The following is a 24957-nucleotide window of genomic DNA, read 5'->3' as shown; positions in this document are numbered from 1 at the left end:
ATAGAATGTAAATGAAAAGTTTAAAAGCAGGATGAAATGAGAACCGGAAACTCTTTGATCCAACCTCAGAGACACTCCCTCCCACCCAGTGCTCACTTGGTAAATATTTGTTGAGTGAATAAGGAAAAAGTCCCAAGGAAAGTCCTTATGTGTCCCAAAAACATTCCCTCTGAGAGCCAGGGAAGCTGAACATGACCAGGGCAAAATGTCACCCCATGGGTTGACAGAGCCTTGAAGGTGTTTAGGTAGTCACAGGCCAGCCTCATTGAAGAGTTTAAGATGCCTAAGGGGCCACACTTGCTTGGATCTGTTCATCAGGAGCCAGCGTTTGGTTAGGGCAGAAGCATCCACACCCTCATCCCTTGTGAAATTAAGAAAACAGAAAGCATAGAAGTTAAGATGACTCAGGCCCACAAAAACAAGAAAACCTTGACATGGGGCCAGCAAGCTAACTCCCAGCTCCCTCATGGGTGTTCTGTACACACTTAGTCTCCTGATAATGACTTACCACATGCAGATGAAAAACTAGGATCAAGCAACGACTAGAGAAGGGTGCGAGAGGCACGGTCCGATGAAATGGTCCTGGCTGCCTGTCCTTTGGGCCTGCTGGAATCAGCTGGCAGCTGATCACATCTCCTGTGTTGTATTAAAGCCTGCAACTCTATCCAGGTCTCACACCTGGGTAGAAGGGGCTCAGATGCTTGGGCCATTTTCCCCTGCTTTCCAAATGCATTAGCAGGGAGCTGGATCAGAAAGGGAAAAGCCTTGTCTCTTGGAATATCACCCAGTTTTTGATTTCACAGTGTATCATAAAATGGTCAACTTGTTCATGCAAAATTCTACATGTTAGAATTTCTGTCCTCCTATCTCTGTATCTCTTAGTCACTCTGGTGAGCCATAATGCTTGGTGATAAATCATTTTATGAATGCTTGTAGATTGCCAGTTGAAATAAAACCTGTCTAACTCTTGAGACATACGTAGTCACAGTAGGATAGACTGTAAGGTGTAATTTGTGGGCAGTAGAGAATGCTACTGCTCAGAGTTCTTCAGCCCAAGGATGTCATTGTGAGATTGATTGCAGGTACCATGAAACAAATACTATTGTCATTGAAGGTTATTGTGTAACTCATTTTCAATGCCAAACTACAGGCCATTTAAGACCACAGAGTGACTGCTGGTACCATACCTTTGGAGTTTGATATAAGATGGTTTTCCTCGAAGCTCTCTTTGGGATTAAAGGATGGGAGGCTCCCACAGGAATAAGGCCACCCATGTGAAGTCATCCTGCATGTTCCACAGTGGCAAGAGGCCTGTGGCCTGTATAATAAAGCAGTCTGCAAAATGGAGGATTAGGGCCACATCTGTATTCATGAAGGCCTTCCTGCTCATGTCACCCTTGTTGATGATTAAATCAACCTACTGGAAACTGGGACCATTTCTTAAACATGCCCTTTTCATGCATCTTCTCAAAAACGTACACATGTGGTGTTACACGTGAACAATACAGTGGGAAGAGAGGACTGAGTCACAGCCCCTCCCTAAGCCAGACCAGAGAAGGGAAACTTGTGATTTCTGGATCACAGGATCCCACTGGGCTCCACTGCTCTCTGCAGCCTGTCTTCTTAGAAATTCTTTCCTCATAGGTTCCAACAGTCATAGACTCATCTAGAGTTATGTCACTGGTGGGAGAAAAGCAGACAGTAGCTCACTGCAATGGGTGTATGACGAGGGCCTGGCACAAATAACCTGTGCTGTGGAGAAGCAGCAGTACACACTGCACCATTCTCTTTTGTTTTGTTCTGTTTTTCTAAGATTTGTCTGTTTGAAAGACCTGGGCGAGGGGAGTCAGAGAAAGATATTTTATCCAAATTGCTGCAATAGCCAGGAGTAGGCCAGTTCAAAGTCATGATCTTCATCTGGGTCTGTTTAAGTGGCAGAGGCCCAATGACTTGGGTCATCTTCTGCTACTTTCCAAGGCACATTAGTAGGGAGATAGGTCAGAAGTGAAGCAGCTGGGACTCAAACCAGTGTACGTACAGGATTGTAGCATTGCAGATGGCAACTTAACCTGCTATGCAATGTAGGCCCCGGGACGTACCATTCGTTTTCTCATTTGTAAAATAGCAGCACACTTGACCGCATACTCTATGACATGATACACATGAAAGCACTTTGCAAACTGTAACATGAAATAAGGGGATTAAAATCTAGAATTTTTTCCTCTGGTCCTCAGCCCTTCCTGGGCCTGCAGGAGCCAGCATCCCACATCCCACCCTAATGATGAAACAACAGAAGTTAAAGTGGGGCTTCATGTCCGCAGATTGAGCACCCGTGAATTCCACCAAGATTTGGAAGATCATGACCCAAGTATTGCACATGTATAGGCTTTTTCTTGTCATTATTTCCTTTAAAACCCAGGGAAATATTGATTACATAATGCTCATATTGGGAATTGTACGCAGTCTAAAGATGATAACGTGAGTATGTAGGAGGACATGCATTAAGTTATCTACCATTTTACATAAAGGGATGTCCTGGAGCCCGTTCCCCTGGTGACCTACTGTCGTTAAGTAAGATCCTCCTGGATTCCTGCTTCCTGTCCCAGGCAACCCATCCAAGCTGTTTTGTTACCCTTAAGGAAGGCAGGCACCTTCAGCTGCATTTTCCATGTGCTTGTTCTGATGTGAAGACGGGACATCTTAGCAGAGAGGAAATTCTTCGTACAATTTGGTTTTCTTAAAATGGCACTCAAGGAGTAAGAGGAATACCCAGAAGTCCCCAACACCCTGCTCTCACTCAGCCAGGGATCAGAGACAAAAGCAAAAGCGTGTGAACAGTGGCAGAAAGTCACCTCTCATTCTGCTTTCTAACAAGAGCAGAGCAAGAATGACACGTGCTTTCCTTGTGCTCTGGGCAAAGCAGGCACACCTCCAGTTGAATGTCTTATCAGCCTGCAAAATGCATCATTCTAGGTCTCTAGTCTCTCCCCTGAGGGGTTTTCACAGTATTGCAAAGGCTTAAAAAGCCTCACTGCTGGGAGGAGACAGGCAGGGCCGACTTGCCTAAATGTTAGCCATTTCCAAGGCCTGATGGCTCAGACAACACTGAGAAAGTTCTCCTCTCTGCCTGGCCATATTCTTAAAAAGTTATCTGTGGTGCGAACAAAGAGTTCCCACCTTATTCTCTCCCCAGAATGCGTGAAGCAGCTGGGAACGGGCCAAAGCCAAGGACTAGGGACTCAATTTAAGGTCCCCCCATGTGGATAGCAGGAACCTAACTACTTGACCCATCACCTGCTGTCTCCCAAGGAGTGCATTAACAAGAAGCTGGAGGGGAAGGCAGAGCTGGAACTCCAACCCAGGCACTGTCACTGGAACATGAACAAGCTAGGACAGATGCCCACCTCTGCCTGCAAGGCATTTAAAAAAATGGTTTTTTGGTTTATTTTGATTTGGAAAGACAGAATTGCAAAGAGATCTTCCATTCACTGGTTCATTCTCCAAATAGCCTCAGCGGACCAGTCTGAAACCAAGAGCCAGGAGCTTCATCTTGGGTCTTCCATGTGGGTACAGGGGTTCAAGGAGTTGAGCTATCCTCCATTGCCTTCCCAGGCCATTAGCAGGGAGCTGGGTTGGAAGTGCAACAGCTGGGACTCCAATTGGTACCAATATGGGTTGTTGGCACTACAGGTGAAGGCTTAACCTATAATACCATGGTGCCAGCCCTTACAAGCGTAATTTGATAGAAATGATGAGGGCAACCCAAAATGGAACACAAGAACTTTCTGAACATTTCAAAATTATGTGTCCGGACACTATTCTTTTAGAAGCTGAAACACATGGGCTGCTGTTGCAGAAAGAAAAGGACCCAGCTGCCCCACAGCCAGCCCCTCTCCTGTCTTGGCCTGTAGTTCTGTTAGTCACTAACAGTATCGTGGGGGACTTTCCCCTCTTGCTCTTATATCTTGTCATTAGACGAGTGAAGAAGAAGAAGAGTTAGAGGAGGAGGAGGAAGACATGGAAGAAGATAGGAAATCCACGAAAGAAGAGGAGACTGAAGTGCCGAAGACCCCAGAGCCCCCACCGGTGCCCATCCTGGCTCCCACCGAGGGGCCACCCCTACAGGCCCTTGGCCAGCCACCAGGCTCTTTCATCTGTGAAATGCCCAACTGCGGAGCCGTAAGTGCCTCCATGGAGCTTGTAGGGCATCCGGGACAAGCTAGGGTCTCAGGGACAAGCTGTGCCCAGCTTTAAGAAATGGTGTGTTTTGAAAAATGACACCCTGGTGCCAGCCTTCCTCTGTGTGGCCTTTGATCACTTAATGGTGTGTGTTCCATGTTGCGTGCCACACTGCAGGCTAGAGGGCATACAACAAGTCCTGCCCTCGTAGTAATTGCAGCTGAGCCAGGATGCACACACACAGGCCCTCTGGTACAGGATGTCTTAACCGTTCTGTCAAATGCTTCCCACGCCACCCCACCGGCCATGTGTATGTTAAAGGATGCTGAGTCTTGTTCTTATCCCTGAATGTTCTGAATTGATGAGCTCTTCCCAAGTCAGATTTCTTAAAGCTGGGTACACATATGTAGATAGATGCTACAAGTACCGCCCCAGACTGATGCTCTTGTCTGTGCCCACACATTCCGTAGAATAGCATTGTTTTCCAGGCTGTAACAAACACTTTTACCAAGTGTCAACTAGATTAAGAAAGCAATTGTCTTTAAAAATATTCTTGCCCTAAGGCAAGAATTCACTTGATGTGCACTGAAGGGGGAGAAAAGGAAAACTAGAGATAGGCGTTTTTTGTGAGCTTTGAGGAGACGGGGAGACACTGTTGGCTGGTAGCTGCCTTCACTGCCCACTGACCTGGCCTCTTCATCATCGCCTTTGTGCAGCGTGCTTTCCTCCAGGAATGATGAAGGTGCAATTTATAAATGACAGTGTTGCCTGGTGAATTGGTTCAAAAATTGGACGCTTCTGCCAGTCATAGTTGGGGATGTGTAGTAAATGTTTTGCTAAGAGGGAGGTCATTTTTTACTTCAATCATCAGAAACTCTCAGCCCAGACTGATGCTCTAGTCTGTGCCCACTATAACTATATAGATAGTTTCAAATGACTAAAGATCAGAGTAGGAAGCATGCTGGTTTTGCTGCTGGCTTAACTTTGGTTGGTAAATCAGTGACAGCATGGTTTTTTTGGTTTTCTCTTCATAAGACAATAAAAGAGCTATGGACTTGACCTAGAGTGGCCCCTCAGTAGCTTGATGGGTGTTCCCTTTGGCTGTTGAGTTCAGCCAGCCACTTTTTGTCATGTTGGAATGAGGGGTGTGCGTCACCCACCCATACAGCAGTGGTTCTGAACTGAGGGTAACTAACACCCCCCCCCCATAACCTTTAGCAACGTCACTTATGGGGAAATGCTCCTGGGAAGCATCTGGTGGGTTGGAGTCCCACCTCTTCATGTCCCACACAGTGAAGTCCGCAATGTCTTTAGTACTGAGGTTGAAAAACCCATGTCCTGGCGGGCTTTGAAAACTGCCAGTGCTTGCCTCCTTGTATCATTCCCTGTTAGACGGCAGAAAGGTCAGACATCGCTCCAGCCACAGGCTGCCAGTCAGTGGAGCCTGAACGTGTTTTGTGGGACACAGCAGGGAACCTAATAGCTTCTTCAGAGTGTGCTCCCTGGGGTGCTGGGGAGGGAGGAGATGGAGCAGAGCAAGAGGGTGCTGCCTCACCTTCAGCCAGAGCACTGCAGCTTTGAGTAAGACCTGGTTTGTTGTTGTTGTTGTTGTTGTTGTTGCTGCTGCTGCTGATTTGTTGTTGTTTCAAGGGGGTGGGCGGGGGGGAGGCTGGGAGGAAAAAAGGTAAGAAGGAGGGAGGGAGGGAAGCATAAAATGAGGTCCAGCCCCCTCCTTGGGGTACAGAAGGGAAGTGGCCCAACAGCCTCTTTGTTGGCAATGACGGATCTATCTCCCTGACTTATAGATGGCAACTTCGTCCTGCCTGCTGTGCCAGGTTGCCTCTTACTGCCTGGCAGTAATAGCCACAAGGCTCTTCTGGGCACGGCATTTGTGGCCGTGATGAAGGAGCTTTATTACAAATGGAGACATTTGCCTTAGGTTGGCCCCTCATTAGACACTGTCAGGTCTCCCCTGTTTTGTCACTCAGTAACTAATAACCCTAATTTCCTTTTCAGGACTGTAGATGTCATGTCACTCCCTTTCTTCCCCAGGTGTTCAGCTCTCGACAGGCCCTCAATGGCCACGCTCGCATCCATGGCGGCACCAACCAGGTGACCAAAGCTCGGGGTGCCATCCCCTCTGGGAAGCAGAAGCCTGGGGGAGCCCAGAGCGGCTACTGCTCGGTGAAGAGCTCACCCTCTCACAGCACCACCAGTGGTGAAACAGACCCCACCACCATCTTCCCCTGCAAAGAATGTGGCAAGTAGGTGCACTGGACTGGGCCAGGAGCTCACTCTAAGTATGTGGCAGGTCATAGGGCCCTAGGGGCTGGGCCCAGATAGGCCAGAGTTTCTCTGGCTAGCAAAAGACCCTAGACCCTCAAAAACCTCCTTCATTCTCCCATCCCTAAGGGCCATAAGGTGGTCCTTGTCGCTGATGTCTCTAAGCTTGGTGAGCATAGACTGCAGAGAGCTTACCTCTAATGACCGGATGCAGTATTTCCCAAAAGCGATGCTGGACTGATTTCCTCCTCTTTCACACACAAGCCAACCTCTCAAGTGTCCTTTGTTTTGCACCCATGCTAAGTGACTTGACACTGGCTCATGGTCAGGAACGGCCATGAGCAGAAATGGCCTAAACATAGCACCCCTACCATTGCTGCCTACTTCTGTGCTCAGGGCAGACATCACTAATCAGTCACCACAGTTACTGCAGTAAGATGGAACCCCTCAAATTCTTTACATTTTAGCCAATTTTTTTTTTAAAGATTTATTTTATTTTTATTGGCAAGTCAGACATACAGAGACCAGGAAGGACAGAGAGAGAAATGTCATCCATTGATTCACTCCCCAAGCGGCCACAAAGGCCGGAGCTATGCCAATCTGAAGCCAAGAACCTGGAGATTCTTCCAGGTTTCCTGTGTGGGTGCAGGGTCCTGAGGCCTTGGGCCATCCTCAAGTGCTTTCCCAGGCCACAATCGGGGAGCTGGAGGGGAAGCAAGGCCACCGGGATTATCCTGGCACATACAAGGTGAGAACTTAAGCTGCTAGGCTACCGTGCCGGGCCCTACGTTGTAACCAGTATTGACAGATGAGGTAAAACCTATTGTGGCAGCTCTCTTTGCCTCTGCAAACCTCAAGCATAAGTGGGATAAATTCAGGTGTGGCTCTCTTCCGTGCCTGAGAGCCCGGAAATGACATCACCTCCCACTGGGGGCCATGGGAGCCAAGAACCTCAGGGTTGATCCTGAGGTTTATTTTTGGAAAAAAACACCAAACCACCTGGAGCTGACTCTCACCTGCTTGTCCTAGAGTAGAAGTGTTGGGGGCATTAGTGTTCTTCCCAGTTTCCTCTGAAAGGAACCAGAACCTCGCCCCACCTCATTCTTGACTCAAACCGGCTCCAGCTCCATATGCCAGCAGGTGGAGACAAAGAACGGCTTAAGACTAAAGTTAGTGCAAGTTGAGCATCTCTAAACCCCCAAATCCCGAAGGCTCCAACACCCGAAGTGCTTGCAGAACCAATACCATGTGACGAGGGGAAAATTCCGCACCACGAAATACTGTTCCATGCACATATTATTTTACAACTGTTGTGTGAAAGTACCTGCCATCTGTTTGTACAAGATATACATGAAAAAAAAAATGTTGCAACTATGCAAAAAATCCAAAAGCCAAATATGTGCAAATCCATAACACTTCTGGTCTTTCCTAAGCATTTCAGACAAGGAGTGCCCCACTTGTATTACACATTGCTGGCTGGCTTTCAGGGGCACATAGCATGTGCTTATATGTTGCTAGAAATCTCTTTCTGGCCAGCTTAAGACTTGATGGAAAATAGAAATATTTTCTGTGGCTTTCCGGTCTGGGAATGACATGGCACAAGTGTTTGCAGACTGTTTCTCTTAGCTGCGGAAATGTTCTTCGTGACATTCAGCAGTTTTCAGTCTGTCCAGTGGAGTTGTGATCCACAGCCCTGTTTGACACAGGCCTTCAAAACTCAGGGTTGCCTTTTTTTCCCCTCTTTTTGAGGTCGTGAATGAACCGGAGGGTTTATGCCACCCCTCTTCCTAAATAGATTGTCTTACACCTGGGCAGTTTTTTTCTGTTTTTTGTTTTTTTCTGGAAAGCCCCAGATAGTAAATAACTTAGGCTCTGAGGGGCAGACTGTCTGTCACAATGACTTGGCATGGCCGTTTTGCTACAAGAGCAGCCACAGACAGTATATGTACAAGTAGACATGATTGTATTCCAGTAAAGCTTTATGTGCAAAGCTGGACTGTGTTCCATTAAGCTTTATGTGCAAAGTCATGTTTGCTGTAACCCACTGCCGGCCGTGGGCAGACCCCCTGGTCCCTGAATGAGCCCTGCTCATACATTCTCCTTTTCTCCCAGTATGTCTCAACCTATTGACGTCTGGGGTCTGATCATCCCTTGTGTGGAGTGAAGGGGCAGGGGAAGGCTGTCCTGGACCTTGCAGGGTGTTTAGCAGCCTCCCTGGCTTCTCCTCAGGCTGTGCCAGAGGCACCACCCTCTCCTTCCACAAATATCTCTGAGCATTTGCCAAATGCTCCCTGGGAGGGCATGAGCACCCCACCACCATCACTGCTACTGAGCTGAGATGCACTAGTTCATCGTAAAGGAACCTTTGACAATGTGATAGCCCACAAGAAGCCTTCTAAGCGGAAAAGGAATGGCTAGATGCAGGATAGAAGAGGGGCCGTTGGCTGTGACCACTCAGAGGGACTTGGTGACCTTGAGAAGACCAGTTGTGTTGGAGTGAAGGGGACAAGAGTCGAATTGTAAAGCATGGAAGAGACAGAGATGACTGCCCATGTGTAGGGCTGTCCTTCAAGAACTTCAGCAGTGAAAGAACAAGGCCAAGGGCAGAGAATGAGTTGCTCTGAGGATGGGAACTCCTAGAGTGCATTAGGATGATGGGGGGGTTCAGCTGTGGGGAGGGTATGGTCCATGATGAGAGGAGGGCTGAAGAGAAGAGCAGGTGCTACAAACCCCAGGTGAACATGACAGCCTCCAAGAATTTCTCCTATGTTGTCCCAACAAGGAAGTCTAGTGCTCCGTCCAGGGCTCCTGTCCCCATCGGCTCTCCTCTGTGAGGAGGGAGGACAGGTGACTACAAACCCCACGGGGAGCTTTGTGGGACCCTGTCACATCCAGCACACACCCCTCCTCCATGCAGGGCACCCAGATTTTAAAGAACCCAGCTCCCATTCTCTAATTCACCTCCTGCCTTTTTTCTTGACGTGCAGGGTCTTCTTCAAGATCAAAAGCCGAAACGCGCACATGAAAACCCACAGGCAGCAGGAGGAACAGCAGAGACAGAAGGCGCAGAAGGCAGCTTTCTCAGCCGAAATGGCAGCCACAATCGAGAGGACTACAGGGGCACCTGGGCTGCTGCCCCTGGACCAGCTGAGTCTGATCAAACCCATGAAGAACGTGGACGTCCTAGACCAGGAGGTGGTGCAGCAGCTGGGCGGCGTGGAGGAGGCTGAGGGAGTGGACACCGACCTGCTCCTGGACGATCAGGATTCAATGCTGCTGCAGGGGGACACAGAACTCTAGATCCCTGCGGAGCTGCCCAGGGACAGCGAGAAGCCACGGGCAGCCCCCTGTTCCACATTCATCAGGAAACCCGGACTGCCTGCCTGTGTTTGCAACCCTTTTTAACTACCTGTTTAAAAAGTGGTCGTTTTAGTCAGGTTTAGGGGCGGGGAGGGAAAATCCAGTTTAATCCAGTTTCTTTTCCTTTTGTTTAAAAAAAAAGTGTTGTGTGGGGGTTGGGGGGAATAAATGATTGGCACAACTATCTCGAAGAGGTGTTTCATCTGGGCTGTGTTCTCATGCATCATTCCCAGCAGGGAACACACCTGCTGTAACCACATTCCGTTGCTATTGGATGTCAGCACTCCCTGTTGGCTTGCTGTGAGTGCGCACACGTGAAGCAGGCTAGCCTCCTGCTAGGACCTCGGGTTAGTTAGTTAGTCTGGTTCTGTTCTGACCCTCCCAGGAAGTACTCTTCCTCCTCAAACCACGGAAGAGCTATTTTTTATGTCAGCGCTGGTAATGGTCTGACGTTATTTTGTGTCACTTAGACGTCCTTAGGATCACCTCAGCCAACTGGGATTTCGCTGTCATTCACATCTCCTGGACTAAAGGTAAACTTTGGGGCTGGCTACAAGCAGTAGGATTTTTCCAACCTGTTTGAGAGCAAATACAAGGGAAATAGTGCTGGGCAAGGCTGACGGAACGGTTTCAGATACAGTTTAGGGGTCACGAATACATTCAGATATTGAGTGTGTTCAGGACAGGTCATTTGGCAAAGCACTTCCAGACCTCCAAGATACATAACTACCCTTCCCCTGTGAGTGGGGCTGCTGTTTGTACTTGAAGGTAATAAACCTCTCTAATCCTCCAAATATGTCATTGCCCAGGTTTTTGAGCTGAGTCAAACTGACCTATCCCACTGTTAGGGCCAGAGTCGGACAGGGACACAGTCCCAGCCCAAAAGGGGATCCTGCTTCTTGCGGCTCCTCCTCCCTCCCTCCCTCCCTCCCAGGTTAGCACTGAGGGACTGTCGGAGCAGGGGTGGTCATGCCTTGGCCTGCCCCCCAGGGAAGTCAAATCTCACTCCCTGCCAGCAGCAGTATAAACATGGCTCAGCTGCCGGGCCACTTGGCGGGCACAGCCTTGGCATGGGACTGTGGTGGAGGTACCAGACTATCCCCTGAGATGACTTCTAAGTTTGTCTTCTTGTGTCACACATACTCACAAGGGGATCTCAGGAAAGTTGTATAAGAGAGAGGAAAAAAAAAAAAAAACAGGCTATTTCGCTCTCCCATCAGAGAAGAGGTCCTGGCCACTCTCCTTTTCTTGAGAAAGAAAACAAAAAAAAGCTCATGGGCTGCCATTTCAGTCAGGTTATTCTGGCCTGGTGGTTTTTGGTTTTTCTTTTTTCCCCTAGTTTTGAGTTGAAAACCACCTGAGCAGCATGCATGAGGGGACAGAAATATTCCAAAAACCACTCTCAACTGTCCTTAGCCAGTCACCCTATTCCCTGCTGTCCCTGCCCTGGACTTTTGCTGGTGGTCTGGGAGTGAGTCTGAAACTGTCGGTCCATGGAAGCTTATCTCTGCTGAGAGCAAACGCCCAGAGAAATGTTTATAAAACGATGCGTTTCTTCTTTTTGGAGATTTGCCCAGCTGTTCTGGTTTTAAACATTGAAAAAATAAATAAATAAACTGAGTTGCCTCGGCAAGCATATCATGCACAATTTGATGTTCATCTCCCATGCAGTATAGTGAAAGGGTTTGTGACTTGAAATAACCAAAGAACTCCTTAGCGAGACGGTTCAAATTCCTGAATTAATGTTTTCTTGACTATCAACTTTAAAAGAATGGACTTCCTAGTTAAATATTGCACTTGGCTTTGTTCCTGCATTGACTCCCTGCATGTGTGTGTGTGTGTGTGTGTGTTGTGTTTTAGCGGCCGCCCCCACCCCAAGTCTTTCGCTTCCTGATGGCTAATGTCTTCAACACATTTACTGTTTACTATCACATGGTTTTTCATTAGTGGATTTAGACCTCTTTGAGAAAGCCTGTATATAAAATGTTAACAGATATATTTTATGGAAAAAAAAACCCATCTTATTTTCAAATATATTTAACTGCTGTTATATTTTATTAGAGGAAGGTTGTAAATATTTTCTAGGAGTTCTATTGTAAAGAAAAAGTATTTTTGAAAAAAATTAATGTAATAAAAAAGGAAAACATTTTTAAATAGTGCTTGTGATGGCTTCCTGTTCTGGCTTTGTTCTGTTTGTTTTCAGCAGATGGCTTGCATGCTTCCATATCAGGATGTAATTTATTCAGGTTTGCACTATTATAAGTTGACATCACCATATCGCGTGTGCTTAACGATGTTGCCGGAATGCAATTCCCTTGGTCCATATCAAAGCACTCTGTATAGCATATTCTTCATTTTTTCTTTTGTAATGTGTGTATTTTTTAATAAGGATTTTATGTAACATTTTGGCAAAAAAAAAAAAAAGGACAGTATTTTCTAGTGAATTTTATAACATTTTGCTAAAAATGTTTCTTCCTAGGTCAGTTTTTGTTAAGGTGAACCAAAAGTCTTATTTTACCAGGGGTTAAAAAAAAAGTTTGAAGCTTGAAAGCAAAGTTATATTTAAACATCAATGTAACAAATAAATAAAAAAATGTTTTATAGACTTGTCCTGAAAAGGTGCATTCCTTAAAAAAAAAAAAAAAAGAAAGAAAATAAAAGAACTGGGGCATTCTAGGTCGTTTTTTTTTTTTTTTTACCTCTGAGTGATAAGGATTTTTAAAAAATCATTATCATACTTTTTCAGAAATTGAACTAGAAGAATTCTACGTCACAGGTTCCCATCATGAGCCTTGGCAGAAGTTTATGAAAATTCCTGTAAGTGGGCATTCATCAAATGCAGATGTAATCAAATAGACACTGTTATATTTATTTGTGAAAACCTGACTCAATATTGCATCAGCTGCTCTGGAAATAAAAATATTATCTTTCTGAGTTTCATCTGTCTTACAACGTCCTTCTTTTCTAGCCACTGACCTAAGTTCCCACTGCTGGAGAAATGGGCTATTAGCCGGACTGTCCTAAGGGACTGTATGACACAGAGACCACCTACAGTAAGCCTTCCTCAAAGTCCACGACCGTCTTGATTTGTTTCAAATCCTTATTTCTGAATTTTAAATGTTTCCCTTTTAATAATGAATAGCAACTTTTAGAAGAAATGGGAAATTGGGCATTTTATGAAAAATTTGGCATTTTATATCCCTTAAGAGGCATGCCTGCCCAAGGCCTTGATCTGTGTGTTTTTTTTTAACTTTCATTTTGCTACCTGTTTTACACAACCTTGCGTCAGATGAAAGAACTATTCCTCTCAACGCAGTGTGCCTTTACCCAGTCATCTTCTAGGATGTAGTTGTCAAATCTATAGCTCTGCTCCATCTATTAGAACTATTCCTTCAGTCCTCGTGAGCTCCTGTATTCCAGGCACTGTTCCAACCTGCTTTATCCAGCCTGAGGAGCATGCATAGAGATGATTTATTTCTGTCAACAAGTGTAATGGCTGGACAGAACATGCTGGGCCTGGGAATCCCATATGGATCCAGGGTCCCCACTGGGAAGAACAAAGGTCTTGTTTTTTACAATATCCTGAGCTCCCTAACCACCAGTAGCTCACACATACAGTCACATCCATTCTTAGCAGGTGTTCCTCAACTACTTGTTAATTACTTCTCTAGTCTTCCAGGGATGTTGTGTGTGTATATATGTGTGTCCATGAGTGAGACAAAGACATCAGAGCACAAAAATTCTGTATTTTCCTATAATCAATTCTCCATCCCATGGATGCCTGGCCTGATTTGCTCCAGGAACATGTGAGGAATTGCAATGCCGATATAAAACATGACTAGGAAGACATTTTAGTTCATCCTCAATGAACCTTAAGGGATCTTTAGCTCAGAGATACTTCTGTATAAAAGAGCAAAAGGGTTGGTTGGTTCCTTTTTGTAAGCATCTTCTGAAAGGACTGCCTTTAAAGAAAAAAAAAAGATTTTTTTCTTTTATTGCAAAGTCATATATACAGGGAGGAGAGTCAGAAATATCATCAGATGATTCACTCCCCAAGTAGCTGCAATAGCCGGAGCTGTGCTGATCTGAAGCCAGGAGCCAGGAGCTTTTTTCGGGTCACCCACACAGGTGAAGGGCCCCAAGACTTTGGGCCGTCCTCAACTGCTTTCCCAGGCCACAAGCAGGGAGCTGGATGGGAAGCAGGGATGCTGGGATACAAACTGGTGCCCAAATGGGATCCCAGCACATGCAAGGCAAGGACTTTTGCCACTGGGCTACCACACTAGGCCCAAGGGCTGCCTTTTAAAACCACTGGTACAATCAAGCTACAATTTAGCTTAGAAAACAAATCATGTGCCTTTTTTTGTTTGCTTGTTTCTTTTTCCTGGAAATCAAGCCAGGTACATGGGGGCCAGCACCACAACTCAATTGGCTAATCTACCTTCAAGCACCAGCATACCATGTGGTGCTGGTTCATATCCCAACTGCTCCACTTCCTTTCCAGCTCTCTGCTTGTGGCCTGGGAAAGTGGCAAAGGATGGCCCAAGTCCTTGAAACCCTGCCACTCACATAGGAGACCTGAATGAAGCTCCTGGCTCCTGGCTTCAGATCAGCTCAGCTCCAGCCGTTATGGCCACTTGGGAGTATACCAGTGGGTAGAAGATCTTTCTCTTTGTTTCTCCTTTTTGTAAATCTGCCTTTCAAGTAAAATAAAGATCTTTGAAAGAAAGAAAGAAAGAAAGAAAGAAAGAAAGAAAGAAAGAAAGAAAGAAAGAAAGAAAGAAAGAAAGCCAGGTGCATGAGCAAGAATCACAGCTCCTGACCATTTCTGTTAGATGTTTGAAAGTTTGGACTGTAGGCAAGAAACCCACAGCTCACAGGCCAAGTTTGGAGCACTGACTATGCCCACATATTCCAGAGTGCCTTGTTGGCAGCCTAACTGCTGGAAAAACTGGTAGGTTTTGCTCCCAGGGAATTGGACCAGGTTGGTACCTTGCCCAAAGTCGTCAGGCCCAAAGGCTGTTTGGTGACACACAATATGGCTTAGCACAGGAAGATGAAGTCTGTAAGCAGAGGAAACTCGTTCATAAGATCAGGTTTGGCCTTTGGAGGAAGGGATTGGGATGCAGTCCCCTTTGCTGCTTTCAGCACACTTCCAGGTCCTTCGCAATAAACCTCTGTGATGCAGCGGGTTAAGCTGCCCCTTGTGACACCAGCATTCCTTACAGTTGCCAGTTCCAGACCCACTGCTTCACTTCCAACCCAGTTCCCTGCTAATGACCCAGGAAAGCAGCCAAGGCTTGGTGCCACACAGGAGACCTGGAAGAAGCCCCCGCCTTCAGCCTGGTCCTGCCGCCAGATGCTGTGGCCAGCTGAGGAGTGTACCAGCAAATGAACAATCTGTCTTTGTAACTTTGCCTTTCAAATAAATAAATCTTTTTTTTTCTTTAAGTAAATTAAACCCACACTTTTTTAGAGGCGATGGAAGAGGGTGCCTGCCTCGCCTCCAGAGACCCAGATAGAAGTGAACCTCATCACAGAATCAGAAGCAGCCCACTATGGGGGAGGAGAAAAAGCACTGCATTAGTGTGAGGAGTGAGTTGAACATCAGCCAGGAAGACCAATGAGACCCCCCACCCCCACCATTTAGACCTGCCACTACTTTAAATAGCTGTTTCGTTAGGCTTCAGCTCCCTTACATTTCAGTTTCGCCCAGTTTTGTTCCCTGACAGCCCTGTCCACCAACCCCTTGTGGCCCCGTATCCCTGCCCCACCTGTCACCTTTCCTACCAATCCTCGTAACCCTGTACTCCCAGGAACCATCCCTATGCTGTAAGAGTACACTCCCTTCTTTTCTCTCCCTTCTGCTCTCTGGCCCTCTGCTCCTGGCTGTCAGCTCTCCGGGCTCTCTCTAGAGCCCCTTTATCTCTGATTCACCCATTAAATTAGGATAAAACTCAACATCTTCTTATTAGCTAACACAGGTGATAGCTGTGTGCAGGTGGGAATGTCACCTACACTGTAGATGCAAAACTCCTCCTCAACTGAGGTCACTCCAAGGGGGACACGAACAGAACAAAGGACCGTCGTGGAAATGCTGACTGGAAAGGCTGATGCAGTCTGCAGAAGCACAACCAGGTTGGGGATGAGGAGTCTGTTGGTATGTCCACTGCCTTGGTGTGAACTGGGGGTGAATTCTAGACAAGCACCAGGCCAGCTGCCCAGGTAGGGCTTGGCCCAGGGCAGCAGAAGCACAAAGGTTCCTGTGGACGTGTCAGCCAACACCCGCTCCCAGAGCCTGAGTCCTTGTGCAGGGAGGCCAGCCACCAGGCTGCCCCGTGGATCTTTCAGCAGTTTGTTGCAAGTTGGGCAGATCTCTGCTCCCCTTCCTTCCTTCTCTGTTTTTGTTTTGTTTTGCAAAACAGGGCCTATCAACTTGTGAGGAGTAAAAACAAAGAAATCTTCCCATCTGCACAATCCCTGGTTTAGACACTGTGACTCTGAACTTGTTCTCACAAACTTGACCTCTCCACTTTTCAACAACCTGCAAGGCCAGTGAGATACATCATGGATGACACTTGTCATGCGTTTAGCAAACATTAGGCGAGACTACAATCAGCCGTCAACAGCTCGCACAATCCTCCAAGCAGCTGTTCCAAGAAGGAACCATTATCATCTCTGACACGAGAAACCTGGGGCCCAGGATGATGAAGTGAAAAACCTGGGATCAGAAACTACAGCACCGAACTGCAAGTCTAGAATGTTCCATTCACATAAACTGTAAATAAAACTTAGCACATCCCTGATAAGCCTTTTTAACTGAAACTAAGTGACGGGGACACAACAACTACACCAAACACTTCCAGGTTATTATCCCAGGTGAAGGCAGCCCTTGCAAATTCTGAAATACTAGACAACGTAAGAAAACAAGTATGTTAGGAATAGTTAGGAAGTTGGTATACAAGAAGACTGGAGCTGGGCTGAGAAGCTGGGGTTAAAGAACATGACTGCCAGGCTATTGTTTGACAGGCAAGAGATTGGAGCCTTGACTCTGTACTAGTGGAAGGCATTTTTAAAAACATTTTAATGAATAGACATTTTGATAAAATTCTTAAAAAAAAAAAAAGGAAGCAAATAATTCAGCCACTATTTCACTTCCCAGAGATAGCTGTGTATTTTTTCAAGCAAAACATTGAACCACAGGATAAACACGGCTTGGAAGCAAAACATGGGAATATGTGATCTGGTAATTTCCCAGAATCGGGCGGGAGGGATTTTAGGATTTTAGGATGTGTATGAGCTGGCCAGGTGTCCTCCCACCACAAGCCAGCGAGGAACCACGTCTCTATGATTGTTCCTGTGCCGGAATACGAGGAGACACTCTGTCCTTCGGTAAACTCTATGGTCCAAGGCCGCCGCTGTGGTCCCGGAAGCAATTCTGGGAGGTGTGGACGGCAAGATGGCGGTGCGGACGGCCGTGGGGTCCGTGTGCCGGCGCCTCTGGCAGGTACGAGGCTGGCTGGGGAGACGGAGCCGGTGCTGGCTGGCGGGGCTGGCTGGCGGGGCTGGCGGGGTTAGGGGTCGGCGTGGGCTGGCGGGGCTGGCGGGGCTGGCGGGGCTGGCGGGGCTGGCGGGGCTGGCGGGGCTGGCGGGGCTGGCAGGGTTAGGGGTCGGCGCGGGCTGGCAGGGCTGGGGGTCGGCGCGGGCTGGCGGGACCGGCGGGGCTGGGGGTCGCCGAGCCTCGCAGCTGTCAGCCCTGCAGCTCGTCAGGAACTGTCCCTGACACGGCTCCTGCCTCGGGCTGGTGTTGCCCAGCAGGTGGTGAGGGAGGGGGCTGCTGTCACTGAGTTCTCTGGTGAGATTGAGCATAAAAGCAGTGCCGGGGCAGAAAGGAGCAGAAGGAGCCGTAGGAGACCAGAGCTGGAAAGGCTACAGAGCGAATATTCCACCCGCGTATTTGCAGAAAAAACTGAGTTGACAGGATGCTGGTCTCGCAAAGCTGGGGAGCCCCAGCGCCCCGCGGCCGCCCTGGGGATCCTTCCCAACGCTCAGCGAGAGGACAGCTTTGAGGAATTTCTGGATTTGTGGCTTCAGCCAGCTGTATCGATTTAGCCTTTCTAGAATAAGACAGTAATCCTGTTTTAAGGTATCCCGGTGTTTTTCAAAGTAATGGGATGTTAATGTCATTAACAGGAAACTCACCTGTGCTTTCCAAGACAAAACTAACTTAGGAGTGACAATGATTTTACTTTTTTTTTTTTAAATCTCTTTAACGCCTGGTTTCACACAGAAGCCAGCTGGTTCTTTGGTGACAGCCCTGCAGGTTGGTGCTGGTGCAGCCCCCTGTGAGCTGTGCTGTGTTCTGCAGAGGGAGGGAGAGTGGAAAGCTGTGGAAAAGGACTTTGCTGTGCAGGTTCTTCTGGAACATGACTTCTGGGCCCTCCCAGTGCTCTTGAAAAAAAAAAATGAATGGTGTTAAAGCATGACTTTTTTTTTTTTTTAATTCCTTAGCATTTGTATTCAGACTGCCCTCTTCCACATGCTCAGTTCAGACAGGAAAGCAATTTGTGGATGTAGCTTTTTGAGTTTGAACTTGTGGAGAACAGTGGGGTGCCCTTTCCTTAACCATGTGCTCCTGGCCTGCAGGGCGGGTGGGGGGTGTCTCCCGGTGATCCTGTGGGCAGAATGGCACGCGGGCACACTTCTGCGACCTTGTACTGTGATTTCCTGTCTCTCGGTTTTCTCCTGTACACCTAAGAAAAAGGGGACTCCATCTTCATTTTGGATAAAGAGCAGCTCAAGGATAGGCTTTTGCAACATTTTTAGCTGACATCCCTTGTTGTGATTACACTTCATTTTGTTTTGAACTTATTTTCATCGTGTATTTTTAACACTATTGTTATTCTGCTTCCTCAGGTTACAGCTTTGTCAAAGAAATCCAGGAGTTAAATATATATATACATATTTTTTTTTTTTTTTATTTGAAAGGCAGAAGTATAGAAAGGGAAAAAGCAGAGAGCGCTCCCTTTCACCCAGTGGCATCAACTGCCAGAGCCAAGCCAATCTGAAGCTAGGAGATAGAATCTTTGTCCAGGTCCTCCAAAGTGGGTGCAGGAGCGTCCCAAAGGTTTAGGCCCTCTTCTGCTGTCTTGCCAGGCCACCAGCAGGGAGCTGGATCAGAAGTGAAGCTGCCAGGACTCGAACCAGCACATATATGGGATGCTGATGCTGCAGGCCAAGGCTAAGCCTACTGCTTTTATTGGAAAAGCAGACATGCTGAGAGGAAGAGAGACAGGACTTCGATCCATCACCGGCTGGAACTGAGCCAATCCAAAGCCAGGATCCCGGAGCCTCTTCTGGGTCTCCTATGCGGTGCAGGGTCCCAAGGCTTTGGGCCGTCCTCCACTGCTTTCCCAGGCCACAAGCAGGAAGCTGGATGGGAAGTAAAGCAGCTGGGACATGAACCAGAGCCCATATGGGATCCTGGCGCATGCAAGGCAAGGACTTTAGCCGCTAGACTACTACGCCAGGCCCTAATATTTTTTATTTACCAATTTTAATAATATTCACAAAGTAGAGAGAGAGATCTTGCATCTGCTGGTTTATTTCCCACATAGCTGCAACAGCCCAGACCAGGCAAGGCCGAAGCCGGGAACACGGATCTCAATTCTTAGCCCAACCCCGGTTCACTTCCTCATAGGTGGCAGAGACTCAACTACCTGAGCGGTCATCTGCTGCTTTCAGGAAGCTGGGGTTGGAGGTGGAGCCCGGACCCGGCCAGGCATCTACACGGATACGGGTTGTGAACATCCCAGACAGCCTCTCACCACTGTGTGAATACTCCAGTCTCGCCCCTCAGGCCGTGCTTGTGAATCCCAGGAAGGCTTCAAGTAGAAACCAGTAGATGGAAACTAGGTACAGGTCCAGTACTGTTTCCTGAAGCTAGGAAGTTTTGTTCCAGCAAAGAGAGCCACCAGAAGAGGATTTGAAAATAAGTTATTGTGGTTTGCCCTGTGGTTGACTACCTTGTATGAGAAGAGTACTTCAAAATGCTTTCTCCAGCTCCTAGAGAGTTAGATTATAAAAACGTTTAGATGTTGTTATTGTTTAAAAATATCCAGGCAAAATCAATGTAATAAAGAAATGTAATTATTCTGTTAAAAATGAGAAAGTGAACACGTGTTCCTGCCCCTTGTATTTTCAGGGCTTGGGGAGTTTTCCCATAAACACCTCCAAGGGCAGTGCAGCCAAACATGGTGGTTTTCTTGTGTAAGTACACAATGGGGTGTGCTCCATTTAACATGGCAGTGGGCTCCTGCACTTCTTACACCTGAGTTTCTCTTTTCTTCCCCATGCATAGCAGTACCAATATGAAGTGGGTACAGTTCTCAAACCTGCACATTGATATTCCTAAGGAGTTGACCAAACCCATGGTATGTGTTCTCTATTTCTTAATTATTTCTTATGGTTTTATTCGGGGATGTTTTCCAGATACTTGAGTACTGGCAGATGTGTAGTTGCATGGGGATGATCATACTGCACAGGGAAGTTCTAAAAGAACCAGTTATCCATCGCAGATGGAACGGCCGGTCTGTGCTGTCACCTCGGTGTGACTACAGAAAGTTGTCATGCTTAGTGATGCCGGATACTATGTGTTACGGAAGAGCACTTTCCTATGGCCTCCACGGCTTTGGTTCTGCAGTAAGGGCTGTCCCCCTGGAGCCCATTTAGGACCTACAGTACTCACTCAGTGCGTTCTAGGGCTACACTCCTCCTCCTCACAGCGTATGCCTAGGGGCGTCAGTATGTTTGTTCTTCCAACAGACTTGCTTGAATTAATGAAGAGTGGATGTCTCACTTCCTGATTAGAAGGTAGACCTCTTTGCAGCGTTGAAGTAATTTCAACATTGAATCATTGGATTAGTAATACCACTTACTGGTTTAATGGATGAATGAAATAAAGGTAGTTCACATCTTGGAGGAAAGAAATATGAAACCCATTATTTCTGAGGTCTCCTGGTATTAAGGAGGCGGAGGTAGAAATTATAGGTGCAGTCAGTGTCACAATATTTTAATTAGAAATGAGTAACAAGTGTATCAGGGCAGGCAAACCATCTATGAGTAAAACCTAACAAAAAAGGATATGAAGAGAAACAGTTTGCCTGTGCATAACTGTTTTAAATGTTTGGGTCAGGTTTCATGTTTTATTCATTAAGAAATCTGTGAGCTCTGTAGCAAAAGAATTCTATTTTCTCCACAAGGCAAGTGAAGAGCACTGAGACTGTGTGCCTTGGCCGTTGTCACGCACACGTAGTTGTGAGTAGCAGAGTGCAGGCGTCAAACCCAGTCTTCCCACTGTGCTAACGGATCCTGGGGTCCCTTCTCATTGTGAACCAGCGGCTCAGTGACTAAAGTTGGAACGTTCTGTTAGTGATTTTGTAAGTTACCTTGACAAGTCCTGAGGCTTCATGCTCTGTACTCCCCAGCGGTGCAGGGCATTGCACCAGTCCCCCGGTCCTTAAGCTCACAGTGGTAAGGTGTTAGGCAGCATTTTTCTTCCCATTTATTAGAAACTTGAAAGGTGTTCAGTTGGAGGGTAGCATGTTAAATGTACCAGTTAGAAATGGAAGAACCACAGCTGAAACTTTTTTCTCGGGTTTTAGATCACCGTTTCCGATGAACCCGACACCTTATATAAGCGGCTTTCCATTTTAGTGAAAGGCCACGACAAGGCCGTGTTGGACAGCTACGAGTATTTTGCTGTGCTTGCTGCTAAAGAGCTTGGGATCTCTGTTAAAGTGTAAGTGTGCCCTGTCCTAACCCGGCCTGCTGGAGCAGGGTGCTTCAAGTATCAGTGTCGTGAACAGGATCAACCCTGCCTCTCCATTCGGACTTTATAGATGCCAGAATGAGTAAACAAGGAATGGGAATGCTAGAGGATGTTGGAGGAGCCCACCTCTCTGGGCTCTCCCTAAGACAGCCTGTCACTTCAGACCTTTGGGTCGGTCATCTTTGGCCAGCAGGTCGTTATCTCCCATCTGCCCTGACAAACACTCCTCCCCCTGTGATTTCCTGCACCAGCAAGGTGAACTTCATGTGTCCGGGAGTTACCCAGGGTCAGGTGGAACTGCCTCCTGTGAATTGGCACCTGCTGTTTCTGGTAGTAAATGATGGCCATGTGGGGATTCGCCAGTCTGACCTTTAATAAAGACGAAGGGTGTGCCACTTCCTAAAACCAGCTGGGTTACAGTGGAAGCTGCGCTTGCCTACAACTGCAGACATTCCTCCTGTGACCACACAGCATTGTTAGTCTTCACAGTTCACGTGTGGTCAGAGAGGGACTCGGTGCAGAAGCAGCAGGGATGTGGTACGTGGAGTCTACGGGAGAAGGTTCCTGCTGCTTTCACAGGGTTGGTTTTTGGCTGGGATTTCTGCCATCAGTGGTGGTTGCCACAGACGACAGTCCTGACAGGTGGAAGTCCTTAAGTGATGGCTCTTGCCTCCAGTTGAGTGGGGCCTGACCTACGGAGGAGTGGAATCGTGCTTTGGTATCAGTGACTCAGGTCTCCTCATCAGTCAACATGTTATTTTGCCCGTTCATTTCAGACACGAACCTCCAAGGAAAATAGAGCGATTTACTCTTCTCAAATCAGTGCACATTTTCAAGAAGCACAGGGTTCAGTATGAAATGCGGACTCTGTACAGGTGCTTAGAGGTGAGTTGATTGCCGGCACTCAGGCGTTTTCAGAACACTCCTGTTACACTAGCCTGTCCTAAGCTGCCTTTGGTGTTGATTTGATCGACTTGCTTTTAGCCAGCCCTTGCCCATTCATTGTAGAGAAGGGAAGTGTCTTTGTGTTTAAAGAAAACCAAGGGCCTGGCATGGTAGCCTAGTGGCTAAAGTCCTTGCCTTGCATGCGCCGGGATCCCATATATGTGTCAGTTCATGTCTGGCTGTTCCACTTCCCATCCAGCCCCCTGCTTGTTGTCTGGAAACGCAGTGGAGGATGGCCCAAAGCCTTGGGATCCTGCACCCATATGAGAGATCCAGAGGAAGTTTCTGGCTCCTGGCTTCAGGTCAGCTTAGCTCTGGCCATTCCAGCCACTTGGAGAATGAATCAGCAAACAGAAGATCTTACTCTGTCTGTCAATCTGCCTTTCCATTTAAATAAACACATAAATCTTTCTTAAAAAGAGAAATCTTCAACTCTGTCTTAAAATCCAGCCTGCTGGTTTTTTTTTTTTTTTATCTTGAGTTGCTTTGTGACACTTTTTAATAGATGGCTGTGGATATATGGAGCAAGACTTTATAGCTGCTGCATTTGCGGGAAGGCCTTGTGCCCCCTGCGTGCAGTTCAGCCAGAGTTGAAGCATAGGTAAAACATGGTATACTTTAATCAAAAAAAAAAAAAAAAAAAAAAAGGATGGGGGGCAGATTCAGTGTAGCATTCCTTAGTGGAAGGCCAGGCTCCATTCCTTTCTTCCCCCTGTGATAGACCATTTTCACACTTGTTATTTTAGCTAGAACGTCTAACCGGAAGTACAGCAGATGTGTACTTGGAGTATATTCAGCGAAACTTACCGGAAGGAGTTGCCATGGAAGTAACAAAGGTATGACCTGGGTACCTGTCTGTTTGCAGTGTGTCCGTCTGGTTTTGATGTGTGGCAGCCTGGTCCTGGCCCATCACCTGCAGGCACAGACATGTATTAAGTGGGAGGCACAGTGGCCAGGGACTAGAACCTTCTCCCTGTGTGACGGAATGCTGCCATGCAGCCCAGGCCTGCTGGAGAGCTAATGGGAGGTATCTGGGCTCAGGGACTGCATGCAGTGACAAACCCTCGGTCTCAGGACCATTGATCTGAGAGCGCTTTATATCCATTCGGATTTCTTCCCCTCCATTTCAGAGCCCTGCAAAAATATGGGAAGTTGGTGGGATAAAACGAAGAAGTGGCAGGAAGAAGTGATGATAAGTCCGGTTTACAGCCGAAGAGCACATGTCCGTTCACATTGTATAGTAGTTGTGTTCTGTTTTGTTTTAGACACAACTGGAACGGTTACCAGAACACATCAAGGAGCCATTGTGGGAAACGGTACCAGAGGAGAAAGGAGAAAGCAAGTCGTGATGCTTTGGGGCCACCTGCACCTGCGTGTGAGATGGCTGGCCAGCTGGGTGTGTGTAAATGGCCAGTGCCTGCAGCTGGCAGTCTGGGGTCCGGCTGCCCTGTCGAGTCCTCCATCTGGCAGAGCGGGTGATAGAGGCATGGCAACAGACTGGACATGTGGAAAGAGCTGCCTTGTTGGTTCTTGTGCATATACATATGCCTGTTTCAGCTCTGAGCTTAGCAAATGGGAACAAAGCATCTGACTACTGAGAACCAGAAAAGGGAACTGTGTGTCTTGTTTTACTCTCTACTAACTAGTTTATACCAGTTTGAATTTATTTGCTGAAAATAAGTGGAATATTCTTTGCACATCCTCCTTAGAAGTTCCTAGAAGGACCTGTTGGTTGATTTACCGTGGGTCAGGTAAGGCTTCTGGCACATGGCGTCTCTGCCTTCTGGCCAGGATCAAGTGCAGGTTCTGGTGTGTGCCTGGGGAGGGCTGCGTCTGTTACTTTAGGCATGGTAAGCAAATAGTGTCCCTTTCAGAGAGAAGGAGAGACGGAGGAAGATCTTCTGTCCTGCTGATTCACTCCCCAACTGGCCACAACAGCCAGAGATGAGCCGATCTGAAGCCAGGAGTCAGAAGCTTTTTCCAAGTCTCCCATGTGAGTGCAGGGTCCCCAGGCCACAAGCAGGGAGCTGGATGGGAAACGGGGCCGCCAGGACATGAACTAGTGCACATATTGGATCCTGGCACAGGCAAGGCAAGGACTTTAGCCACTAGGCTACCATGCCAGGTCCAAATGGTGTCTTCTTTAAAGTGAATCAATCTTTCTGTAGATGGAGCACATTTGTAGCATACCCTGAAATTTTAAAAATTTGTTTAAAAGAGCAGCAGAGAAAGGTGGGTCAACCGTTTACTAGTTCACTCCCCAAATGGCCACAGCAGCCAGTGCTGAGCCAAGTGGAAGGCAGCAGCCTGCAGCTCCATCAGAGTTTCTCCCAAAGGTGCTGAGGGTCTAAGCAGTTGGG

The 24957-nt window shown here is 47.3% G+C and overlaps 2 protein-coding genes across 4 annotated transcripts in view; both read left to right on the top strand.

Moving 5' to 3' along the window:
- Window positions 1-12427, top strand: part of TRERF1 (transcriptional regulating factor 1) — a 198435-nt gene extending 186008 nt beyond the window's left edge. For both annotated transcript variants that reach the window (XM_040983370.1, XM_040983371.1), the window contains exons 17-19: window positions 3976-4179; window positions 6232-6443; window positions 9450-12427. In XM_040983370.1, the coding sequence (XP_040839304.1) occupies window positions 3976-4179; window positions 6232-6443; window positions 9450-9762 (729 nt within the window). In that variant the 3' untranslated portion in view covers window positions 9763-12427. The remainder of the gene's footprint in view (window positions 1-3975; window positions 4180-6231; window positions 6444-9449) is intronic.
- Window positions 12428-17262: 4835 nt separating this feature from the next.
- On the top strand, window positions 17263-24200 carry MRPS10 (mitochondrial ribosomal protein S10). 2 transcript variants are annotated; one of them, XM_040983369.1, is made up of 7 exons: window positions 17263-17329; window positions 20027-20091; window positions 20186-20255; window positions 21486-21622; window positions 22429-22537; window positions 23344-23433; window positions 23863-24200. In XM_040983369.1, the coding sequence occupies exons 1-7, from the start codon at window positions 17282-17284 to the stop codon at window positions 23944-23946; spliced, it is 603 nt and encodes a 200-aa protein (XP_040839303.1). In that variant the 5' UTR covers window positions 17263-17281; the 3' UTR covers window positions 23947-24200. The 2 variants fall into 2 exon arrangements, with proteins under 2 accessions (XP_040839303.1, XP_040839302.1); XM_040983368.1 differs by having other exon boundaries at window positions 20183-20255.
- The last annotated feature ends 757 nt before the right edge of the window (window positions 24201-24957 follow it).

The sequence above is a fragment of the Ochotona curzoniae genome, unplaced genomic scaffold, assembly GCF_017591425.1.
Source record: "Ochotona curzoniae isolate NIBS_2020 unplaced genomic scaffold, NIBS_Ocur_1.0 contig_3819, whole genome shotgun sequence".
Classification (NCBI taxonomy): Eukaryota; Metazoa; Chordata; class Mammalia; order Lagomorpha; family Ochotonidae; genus Ochotona; species Ochotona curzoniae.
The sequence above is the reverse complement of the archived record's forward strand: the minus strand, read 5'-3'. Positions and strand labels throughout refer to the sequence as shown.

Excerpts from the sequence above, each read along its gene's own strand:
- MRPS10 (XM_040983368.1), top strand. The coding sequence starts at position 17,282 with ATGGCGGTGCGGACGGCCGTGGGGTCCGTGTGCCGGCGCCTCTGGCAG. Across the intron at positions 20,092-20,182 it reads AAACATGGTGGTTTTCTTGT|CAGTACCAATATGAAGTGGG; the intron begins GTAAGTACACAA and ends CCCCATGCATAG. Across the intron at positions 20,256-21,485 it reads AGGAGTTGACCAAACCCATG|ATCACCGTTTCCGATGAACC; the intron begins GTATGTGTTCTC and ends CTCGGGTTTTAG.